We start from the raw sequence: 11310 nt of genomic DNA, 5'->3' as shown, positions 1-11310 counted from the left end.
GAAAATGGTTTGTATTGTATCTCATGTTGGTAACCATTTTGGTGATATCATTCCATCCCGGATCCTCTGTCACCATATCTTTTAATCATTGTAGCAGTGGGTCTTTCAGCTTAATTTGGTAAGTGCTCATCCCCGCCAAGGAACTCTTCATGGGGTGAAAGTCACTCCAAAAGCTCCACCAATTACCTCTTTTTTGCAGATGACGCCATATATTTCTTTAATGTTTTGGAGTCGCAGGCTAATATTATCAAACAGTGTTTACTCCTACATCAAACAGTGTTTATACAATTTTTTTAAATATATATAAAAGACTATAAAATAATACAAACAAACTAAAACGAAAGAACCACCAAAAATTTCAAAAACACCCTTGAAGTGCTCAATCCGGCATGTTGACCTACTACCTGCTTGAGCACTTGAAGTTCCCTTTTATAGTTTAGTGAAATATATTAGACAAAACATATATACAATTTATCAGACCATAAAAATATTAAATAAAAATAAATAAATTATAAAATACTTTTTTTGTCGAAATTAAATCCACTACATGACTGTTACATCTAAGATAAAATAAAAGTACAAGTCTCTCTAGGTTCTAGCAGGAAAATACAATCCCAAAGACTACATATAAAGAAAAACACAGAGCAAATTTATTATTGATGCATAATATTATAGAACTCCATTACATATTTGATACCAAAATACTAAGCCCCTGTGACATTCACCTAAGATTGACGATGCATTTCTGAAGTTTCAAGCTTTCTGTAAAAAAATAAAATAATACATATATAGTGAACTGTCAGTAGCTATATATACAATTCTCAAACCAAAAAAAGAAAAAGAAATATATCTAATATTTGCAAAGTGAGTACCGGCAGAAAGCGGTTCTTGTAGTACTCAACCATTTTCTCATGTTCCAATACTTTTGTTTGCTTGTATCCGTCAAGCTTGTTCATTTCCTACAAGATGATTAATGAAGCACATTTAAAAAAGAACAATATGATGCAGGAAGCATCCCACGTTCACGCTGCAGGATTGGGATAATACTGCACACCAAAGGGGTGTAATGTATGTAGTCTACCCTAATACAAATATCAATGGTTGATTCCACAGTTTGAACCTATTATAAATAACATGTTATGTAGCTCGGACTCTTCAAAAATGTCAATGGGTGCATCAAAAGTGAAGAGTCTGCGTAACTCAAGACTTACTAGTAACACGGAGACAACTTTATTGTTGTTCCAAGGCTGCCCTTCAATATAAAGCACATGAATTATATATGAAAAATGCACCAACCAGCTATCCTTGAAGTTTACGCTATCACTAAAAGAAACAAAGGCAATTTTAACAAGCCTTAGTCTCTATGCTTTCCTAGAGAAAATCGTGGACCCTTTTCTATTGTGTTGAACATTCTATGATACAACTTCTAATACAACTAAATTAAAAATAAGAATAATAAAATTTCATATATAATATAAAAATATTAATCATACTTTAAACTCCATATCTAATACAAGTCATACCTCAATCCATTTGGCTAGTTTATGCCTCCCGGTTGTGATGTCATAGTCAAACCCCTCTGGCATGAAAACTTGGAACCTTTCGATAAATGGAGCATATGCTATGTCAACCTAGCACAACAGAGTTTTCATATCAGCACATAGTCTCTATGAAGTTTCAAATTCTAGGATAAAAGTACACCCATACTACTCTGCACTGTTGTCGAGTATGTTTATCAGCAGAGCTACCATCGCACACGACACATCATCGGAAAGGAAAAAATAATGAAATATAGTAATGACCTGACTGAATTGACCGAGGAAGAAAGGTCCATCGTCAAATTTGAGGAGAGCTTTTTCTAGGTAATCAAATTGTGCCCCTGGTACAAGTGTGAATACAATTAACTTACATAAGAAACATTTAACAAACGAAACATAATGAGTTTCAACGAACAAAAGCTCAAATTTCACCAGCCAGTGTCCGTGCATCTTTTGCGAAAGATCTATATACTTCTGGGACGAATGTAGTATCACTATAAGCTATCAATTCTTCAGCAAATTTTCGCTTTTCAGGGTCCTGCATAAATTTTCCAATACTTTATTTTTATCAATTTACAGCTTAAGATTTTCCTATATAGATAGGACAATAATGAACTTTTGCAGCTTACATCCGGCGTAAGTGATGGTCCTTCAAAGTTACTATCAACATATTTAACCAGATCCAAACTCTCTCCTATCACTTTGTTGTTGTGCTCCAGGGATGGCACCTGTGAGGAGTAGAAAATATAAATAACCTGAAGCGTAAAATGAGATGCATGCTCTCCCAATTTAAACATTCACTTGCTTCAAAGTCTTTATATAAAAGTTTATGTGCCAATCGGATGGTAGATAAGACTAGAGCATTTATGCATTGGCTCAGTCAATAATCATTTAATTTGAAGAGGAAGAGAAATCCCTTTCCCAAATATTCATGGACATTTTAATTTCTTTCATACAATTTATAGTGAGGCCAAATGCCAATGTCAAAATCATAGCTCAAGATTTTCATATACAAGTGAATTGGGCAAGCGAAAATTAATTTTTTTCGGTGGAAAATTACCTTATTTGTGGGGTAAACTTTTTCCTTGTACCAATCAGGCCTGTTCTTAAGATCAATTGGAACTAACTTGATCTTTTCTTGCAAACCCTGCAATTCAAAATGTTAGAAAATTTATCTAGGCGTAGGACCATTGCCGGGTATAAGAACACTCAAACTGAATAATTTCAACAAGGATAGAAATTACTTCCAAATTGAAATTAACAAAAGCCATCAACAAAATCAAAAATTCTAATTAGTGCACTTCCTTTCAGAGGTGGATAGAACTTTTGAACTATGGGTTCATCCAAACCGAATATTTTGGACATAGAATGTGAATATGTATATGAAAAATCACCAAAATTGTAACGACTATTAAAATCAAAGAGAGGACCCAAGGCTTCCCGAAGATAAGAGTTGTATATAATAAGTTTGAGTCTTATTTCTCATTCGCGATAATTTGATCTTCTCTTCGGTCGAGCAGCAAGCAGCCCCTTGTATAGGGTTCCAATCCTATCTGACTCCTAAGAAGTTGCTGCTTTTCATCAGTCGTTGTGCGCTAGTCTTTTCTCTACCTAGCAAAGGGGCTGCTAGTTGTAGCGTGCACTGTACTAGGAAATAGAAAGAGCGAATTGAGAATTACTCCCTCTTTTTCATTTTATGTGGCAGTATTTGACTGGACATGAAATTTGAAAAAGAAAAAAAGATTTTTAACACATATCAAAAGTATCTTTCGACTTTCGATCTTACACATGTCATGACATTTTTATAGCTATAAAGATATACAATTACGAGTAAATGGTAAGTTCAAGGTTAAAGAATCTTCAAATATAGAAAGTTGTCCTTGTTTTTAGAACGAACTGCAAAGAGAAAAGCTAGATAAAGTAGAACAGAGGAAGCGGTAAAAAGGTGAACCTTAACATTCCTGGCAATCCACACACGCTGAGAATAGGGACATTGATAATTGATATACAACCTTCAGACAACACATTAGATTTAGATCACAATCTTCACTCGGAGAAATAAAACCATAATGATGACAAAGAACACATTTTTCATAAGGCAGACAAAAAACACCTTTTCTTAAGGCAAACAAGAAAGAAATTAAGAGAAAAAATTTAATTAAACCTGGTAGTTCCATCAAAGAGAGATGGGGGTTGGGAAGTAGAATCCAAAGTTGGTGGTAGAACTTCTTGTACAATTCTGTGCAAATAAAAGAATAACCCCATCAATATCCATATCAAAAGCAAATCAAAAAAATCAATTTACATACAACATACATATACAACAATAACAGGTACCAGATAACGCTTCATCTTCTTCTTTTCATATAAAAGGTACTCAACTCAAATATCATATGGATAAAGAAATGAACTTTGAAGCTAACTCAACCCCTCAGAAGACCATTCATTCCTAAATCACTTAAAACTAAAGCTGGACATCTAAAACACAGACAATTTCATATGGCACCCAATATATGGACTTGTACACTAATTATGATGGTTCACCAAGACCTCTTTCCTCTCCCTTCTCTGCTAACTCATAGGGGTCGGACACCCCACAAAGGGAATTTTATATGGCAACCACCATCTATTGTTGCATTTATCTTGTATCCTGCAATTTTGTTGTTTTATTTTTCATAAAATCTTGATACTTTTCTTTTGAGTCTAGAGTCTATAGGAAAGATCCCTCTCTACCCTACCCAACATTTCAAGCAACAAATGGACCTCGAACTTAACTCAATCTCTTAATCGGTACCTCCGTAAATTATTACTGATAATTACTAACTATTTTGAACAAATTAAACACATTTCATGAACAATTAACAAAAAATTAAGGAAATTAAGACTTACAGGAAAGCCATTGATGTTGATTTTTTCTGCAATTGAATAGGACTCAGAAGATTCTGGAAATGTGAAGCGATAAAACCAAGAATTTTGGGAGCTTTTATAGGAAGGAGTACGAGTTGTGTGAGTAGCTTAGTGATGAAGTTAAGGGCTCATTTGTTATTAAATACTTTTCAATATCTAATACATTTTCCAAAGCATTAATTTTAATAAATTCAAAGGGCACTATAGTTATTACCCCTATTGTTTATTGTTTCTTAAGGTGTTTGTCAAATCAATTGTGTACAGCTATTGTTAGCCAGAGGGAGTATTTCATAATTTTAATTTTTATCCCAATTAAATATAAGATAAATTCATCCTAAATTTTTTCTCAAAATTAATTATTTCTTATAATCCATACCAAACTTACCAAACAATAAACTCAATCAATTTCTCCGTCTGTTTGAAAGTTGACCAATTTTTGCATATTTTCTGTAGGGAGTTTTGGTAATTAGATGGATTTTTTTAAAGTTTACTATGTAAGTTAAATTAAATTATTCTATTTAGCAAATTTAAAATAAATAAAAAACTAAAAATACTCGTGATCATTACTTAAAGGACCAAAAAATAAATCTACTTTCATAAATACACCATAATTTTGGCTAACAATTCACAAAATTACAAGAAAATGACGGAAATTCTTAATGCATGTGTAAGGTCCATAGTAGAAAAATGAAAATAAACTTCATCGACCACATGCAATTTATGAATTCCATACAATTAGTATGGCATGCAATTTATGAATTCCATACAATTATTTGTCTATTTATTTGCATTCAAAAGAGCAACATTTTTTTTATAATTAATGAGAATATGAATGGTTAAATGATGCATATTTACCTGTTCTGTTAATATATCCCCCTTCTCTCCCCATCAAATCTTATTAATATTTTTTGCTCTTCTAAACACGCTTTAGACATGATAAAAAATAATATAAAAATCAATCTCTTTTGATCAGTCATAAGATGATTTTAAATGAAAAAGTGATTAAGTTTTAAGTTTCTTAATTAAGTCAAGTTCTATGAGTTAAAAAGGTAAAAAAAACAATTTCAAGACTTTGTTAGTTTAGTTATACATTTTTTTTATTGATGCACTAGACACAGGTGCCCGTACTATTCATTATTTTTTATCGCAATTTATGTGATATAGATAGAATTTAGAGAATTAATTAAATTTAATATTATTTTAAAATATTTTAAGTTGTTAACTATTGTGATTTATAATACTTTTTACGTAACTTTTAAATAATATATGTTATTCCCCTTGCCCTAATGTATGTAGCAAAAATTAAATTTCAAGAGTCAATCAAATGTTGTTTATTATTGAGATTTACAATACTTTTTACGTAGTTTCCAAATTAAATAATACATGTTACTTCTTTTGTCCTCTTTTGTGTGACACCTGTAAATTAATTTAAAAAATTAGCAGTCTTCTCAATGCATTAGCATAAGGCTCTGAATAAGGCTCCATGTCCAGATGGGATGAATTTGAGTTTTTATCCGTATTTTTGGGCTGTAATTGGTAAAGATGTGGCGAATGCGATACTCAGTTTTGTCAATAACTATGGAGTCATTACAAGAAATAATTTTACAAAAATATTTTGATTCCAAAAATGAAGCAACCTGAGTTAGTTTCTGATCTAAGACCGATTTCTCTGTGTATTGTTATTGATTGTATAGTTTTCAAGATTTTGGCAAATCGCTTGAATCTTGCTTGGAGGATTGTGTTGCTGAATCACAGAGTGCATTTATCCCTGGAAGATATATTCTTGATCACATTATGATCTCTATGGAGGTCAATCACTATTTAAAACGTAAAACACAGGGAAAGACGGGATTTGTTACTTCGAAAACGAACAGAATTATCAAAGCCTATGATAGAGTGGAGTGGAACTTTTTGAGAAATATGATGATAAATATGGGATTTTCATCGGACTGGATTACAAAGATTATGAAAATGGTTTGTATTGTATCTCATGTTGGTAACCGTTTTGGTGATATCATTCCATCACGGCGCCTCCGACAGACGGATCCTCTATCACTATATCTTTTAATCATTGTAGCAGTGGGTCTTTCAGCTTAATTTGGTAAGTACTCATGCCCTCCAAGGAACTCTTCATGGGGTGAAAGTCACTCCAAAAGCTCCACCAGTTACCTCGTTTTTGCAGATGACGCCATATATTTCATTAATGTTTTGGAGTCGCATGTTGACCTACTACCTGCTTGAGCACTTGAAGTTCCCTTTTATAGTTCAGTGAAATATATTAGACATAATATATACAATTTATCAGACCATAAATAAAAATAAATAAATTATAAAATACCTTTTTTTGTCGAAATTAAATCCACTACATGACTGTTACAATCTAAGATAAAATAAAAGTACAAGTCTCTCTAGGTTCTAGCAGGAAAATACAATCCCAAATACTACATATAAAGAAAAACACAGAGCAAATTTATTATTGATGCATAATATTATAGAACTCCATTACATATTTGATACCAAAGTACTAATCCCCTGTAACTTTCACCTAAGATTGACGATGCATTTTTGAAGTTTCAAGCTTTCTGTAAAAAAATAAAATAATACATATATAGTGAACTGTCAGTAGCTATATATACAATTCTCAAACCAAAACAAGAAAATGAAATATATCTAATATTTGCAAAGTGAGTACCGGCAGAAAGCGGTTCTTGTAGTACTCAACCATTTTCTCCTGTTCCAATACTTTTGTTTGCTTGTATCCGTCAAGCTTGTTCATTTCCTACGAGATGATTAATGAAGCACATTTTAAAAAGAACAATATGATGCAGGAAGCATCCCACGTTCATGCTGCAGGATTGGGATAATACTGCACACCAAAGGGGTGTAATGTATGTAGTCTACCCTAACACAAATATCAATGGTTGATTCCACGGTTTGAACCTGTTATAAATAACATGTTATGTAGCTCGGACTCTTCAAAAATGTCAATGGGTGCATCAAAAGTGAAGAGTCTGCGCAACTCAAGACTTACTAGTAACACGGAGACAACTTTATTGTTGTTCCAAGGCTGCCCTTCAATATAAAGCACATGAATTATACATGAAAAATGCACCAACCAGCTATCCTTGAAGTTTACGCTATCACTAAAAGAAATAAAGTCAATTTTAATAAGCCTTAGTCTCTATGCTTTCCAAGAGAAAATCGTGGACCCTTTTTTTATTGTGATGAACATTCTATGATACAACTTCTAATACAACTAAATTAAAAATAAGAATAATAAAATTTCATATATAATATAAAAATATTAATCATACTTTAAACTCCATATCTAATACAAGTCATACCTCAATCCATTTGGCTAGTTTATGCCTCCCGGTTGTGATGTCATAGTCAAACCCCTCTGGCATGAAAACTTGGAACCTTTCGATAAATGGAGCATATGCTATGTCAACCTAGCACAACAGAGTTTTCATATCAGCACATAGTCTCTATGAATTTTCAAATTCTAGGATAAAAGTACACCCACACTACTTGCACTGATTTTCGAGTATGTTTAACAGCAAAGCTACCATCGCACACGACACATCATCGAAAAGGAAAAAATAATGAAAGATAGTAATGACCTGACTGAATTGACCGAGGAAGAAAGGTCCATCGTCAAATTTGAGGAGAGCTTTTTCCAGGTAATCAAATTGTGCCCCTGGTACAAGTGTGAATACAATTAGCTTACATAAGAAACATTTAACAAACAAAACATAATGAGTTTTAATGAACAAAAGCTCAAATTTCACCAGCCAGCGTCCGTGCATCTTTTGCGAAAGATCTGTATACATCTGGGACGAATGTAGTATCACTATAAGCTATTAATTCTTCAGCAAATTTCCGCTTTTCAGGGTCCTGCATAAATTTTCCAATATTTTGTTTCTATCAATTTACAACTTAAGATTTTCCTAATCAGATAGGTCAATAATGAACTTTTGCAGCTTACATCCGACAAAAGTGATGGTCCTTCAAAGTTACTATCAACATATTTAACCAGATCCAAACTCTCTCCTATCACTTTGTTGTTGTGCTCTAGGGATGGCACCTGTTAGGAGTAGAATATATAAATAACCTGAAGCGTAAAATGAGATGCATGCTCTCCCAAGATTTAAAAATTCACTTGGTTCAAAGTCTTTATATAAAATTTTATGTGTCAGTCGGATGGTAGATAAGACTAGAGCATTTATGCATTGGCTCAGTCAATAATCATTTAATTTGAAGAGGAAGAGAAATCCCTTTCCCAAATATTCATGGACAATTTAATTTCTTTCATACAATTTACAGTGAGGCCAAATGCCAATATCTTAGCACAAAATTTTCATATACAAGTGAATTGGGCAAGCCAATTTTATTTTTTTTTGATGAAAAATTACCTTATTTGTGGGGTAAACTTTTTCCTTGTACCAATCAGGCCTATTCTTAAGATCAATTGGAACTAACTTGATCTTGTCTTGCAAACCCTGCAATTCAAAATGTAGAAAATTTATCTAGGCACAGGACCATTGCCGGGTATAAGAACACACAAACTGAATAATTTCAACAAGGATAGAAATTACTTCCAAATTGAAATTAACAAAAGCAATCAACAAAATAAAAAATTCTAATTAGTAGCACTTCCTTTCAGAGGTGGATAGAACTTTTGAACTATGGGTTCATCCAAACCGAATATTTTGGACATAGAATGTGAATATGTATATGAAAAATCACCAAAATTGTAACGACTATTAAAATCAAAGAGAGGACCCAAGGCTTCCCGAAGATAAGAGTTGTATATAATAAGTTTGAGTCTTATTTCTCATTCGCGATAATTTGATCTTCTCTTCGGTCGAGCAGCAAGCAGCCCCTTGTATAGGGTTCAAACCCTATCTTATTCCTAAGAAGTTGCTGATTTTCATCAGTCGTTGCACGCTAGTCTTTTCTCAACCTAGCAAAGGGGATGCTACTTGTAGCGCGCAGTGTACTATTAAATAGAAAAAGCGAATTGAGAACTACTCCCTCTTTTTCATTTTATGTGGCAGTATTTGACTGGACATGAAATTTGAAAAAGAAAAAAAGATTTTTAACACATATCAGAAGTATCTTTTGACTTTCGATCTTACATATGTCATGACATTTTTATAGCTATAAAGATATACAATTACGAGTAAATAGTAAGTTCAAGGTTAAAGAATCTTCAAATATAGAAAGTTGTCCTTGTTTTTAGAACAAACTGCAAAGAGAAAAGCTAGATAAAGTAGAACAGAGGAAGCGGTAAAAAGGTGAACCTTAACATTCCTGGTAATCCACACACGCTGAGAATAGGGGCATTGATAATTGATATACAACCTTCAGACAACACAATAGATTTAGATCACAATCTTCACTCGGAGAAATAAAACCTTAATGATGACAAAGAACACTTTTTTCATAAGGCAGACAAAAGACACCTTTACATTAGGAAAACAAGAAAGAAATTAAGAGAAAAAATTTAATTAAACCTGGTAGTTCCATCAAAGAGAGATGGGGGTTGGGAAGTAGAATCCAAAGTTGGTGGTAGAACTTCTTGTACAATTCTGTGCAAATAAAAGAATAACCCCATCAACATCCATATCAAAAGCAAATCAAAAAAATCAATTTACATGCAACATACATATACAACAATAACAGGTACCGAATAACGCTTCATCTTCTTCTTTTCATATAAAAGGTACTCAACTCAAATATCATATGGATAAAGAAATGAACTTTGAAGCTAACTCAACCCCTCAGAAGACCATTCATTCCTAAATCACTTAAAACTAAAGCTGGACATCTAAAACACAGACAATTTCATATGGCACCCAATATATGGACTTGTACACTAATTATGATGGTTCACCAAGACCTCTTTCCTCTCCCTTCTCTGCTAACTCATAGGGGTCGGACACCCCACAAAGGGAATTTTATATGGCAACCACCATCTATTGTTGCATTTATCTTGTATCCTGCAATTTTGTTGTTTTATTTTTCATAAAATCTTGATACTTTTCTTTTGAGTCTAGAGTCTATAGGAAAGATCCCTCTCTACCCTACCCAACATTTCAAGCAACAAATGGACCTCGAACTTAACTCAATCTCTTAATCGGTACCTCCGTAAATTATTACTGATAATTACTAACTATTTTGAACAAATTAAACACATTTCATGAACAATTAACAAAAAATTAAGGAAATTAAGACTTACAGGAAAGCCATTGATGTTGATTTTTTCTGCAATTGAAGAGGAGTCAGAAGATTCTGGAAATGTGAAGCGATAAAACCAAGAATTTTAGGAGCTTTTATAGGAAGGAGTACGAGTTGTGTGAGTAGCTTAGTGACGAAGTTAAGGGCTCATTTGCTATTAAATACTATTCAATATCTAATACATTTTCCAAAGCATTAATTTTAATAAATTCCAAGGGCACTATAGTAATTACCCCTATTGTTATTGTTTCTTAAGGTGTTTGTCAAATCAATAGTGTACAACTATTGTTAGCCAGAGGGAGTATTTCATAATTTTAATTTTTATCCCAATTAAATATAAGATAAATTCATCCTAAATTTTTTCTCATAATTAATTATTTCTTATAATCCATACCAAACTTACCAAACAATAAACTCAATCAATTTTTCCGTCTGTCTGAAAGGTGACCAATTTTTGCATATTTTCTGTAGGGATTTTTGGTAATTAGATGGATTTTTTTAAAGTTTACTATGTAAGTTAAATTAAATTATTCTATTTAGCAAATTTAAAATAAATAAAAAACTAAAAATGCTCGTGATCATTACTTAAAGGACCAAAAAAAATAATCTACTTTCATAAATA

The 11310-nt window shown here is 32.6% G+C and overlaps 2 protein-coding genes across 2 annotated transcripts; both read right to left on the bottom strand.

Moving 5' to 3' along the window:
* Positions 1-628: 628 nt before the first annotated feature.
* On the bottom strand, positions 629-4539 carry LOC102604497 (glutathione S-transferase L3-like). Its single transcript, XM_006345646.2, has 10 exons — positions 4428-4539; positions 3703-3777; positions 3490-3550; positions 2599-2685; positions 2168-2266; positions 1971-2076; positions 1803-1879; positions 1524-1631; positions 873-959; positions 629-762 (listed from the first exon to the last, which is right to left on the bottom strand). Exons 1-10 carry the CDS (start codon positions 4436-4438, stop codon positions 754-756), a joined length of 720 nt encoding a protein of 239 aa, XP_006345708.1. The 5' UTR covers positions 4439-4539; the 3' UTR covers positions 629-753.
* Positions 4540-6784: 2245 nt separating this feature from the next.
* LOC102604161 (glutathione S-transferase L1-like) lies at positions 6785-10786 on the bottom strand. Its single transcript, XM_006345645.2, has 10 exons — positions 10690-10786; positions 9965-10039; positions 9752-9812; positions 8861-8947; positions 8434-8532; positions 8237-8342; positions 8069-8145; positions 7790-7897; positions 7138-7224; positions 6785-7027 (listed from the first exon to the last, which is right to left on the bottom strand). The coding sequence occupies exons 1-10, from the start codon at positions 10698-10700 to the stop codon at positions 7019-7021; spliced, it is 720 nt and encodes a 239-aa protein (XP_006345707.1). The 5' UTR covers positions 10701-10786; the 3' UTR covers positions 6785-7018.
* Positions 10787-11310: the final 524 nt, after the last annotated feature.

This window comes from Solanum tuberosum, unplaced genomic scaffold (genome assembly GCF_000226075.1).
Source record: "Solanum tuberosum cultivar DM 1-3 516 R44 unplaced genomic scaffold, SolTub_3.0 scf00071, whole genome shotgun sequence".
Lineage (NCBI taxonomy): Eukaryota > Viridiplantae > Streptophyta > Magnoliopsida > Solanales > Solanaceae > Solanum > Solanum tuberosum.
This window is presented reverse-complemented; position numbering and strand designations above follow the sequence as displayed.

What these genes read in the sequence shown, in the direction of transcription:
- LOC102604161 (XM_006345645.2), bottom strand. An exon ending in AGATGCACGGACGCTGGCTG is followed by an intron (nt 8,146 to 8,236) that starts GTGAAATTTGAG and finishes CACTTGTACCAG; the next exon opens with GGGCACAATTTGATTACCTG. An exon ending in TCCTCGGTCAATTCAGTCAG is followed by an intron (nt 7,898 to 8,068) that starts GTCATTACTATC and finishes CTGTTGTGCTAG; the next exon opens with GTTGACATAGCATATGCTCC.
- LOC102604497 (XM_006345646.2), bottom strand. An exon ending in AAGTTTACCCCACAAATAAG is followed by an intron (nt 2,267 to 2,598) that starts GTAATTTTCCAC and finishes TACTCCTCACAG; the next exon opens with GTGCCATCCCTGGAGCACAA. An exon ending in GACCATCACTTACGCCGGAT is followed by an intron (nt 2,077 to 2,167) that starts GTAAGCTGCAAA and finishes AAATTTATGCAG; the next exon opens with GACCCTGAAAAGCGAAAATT.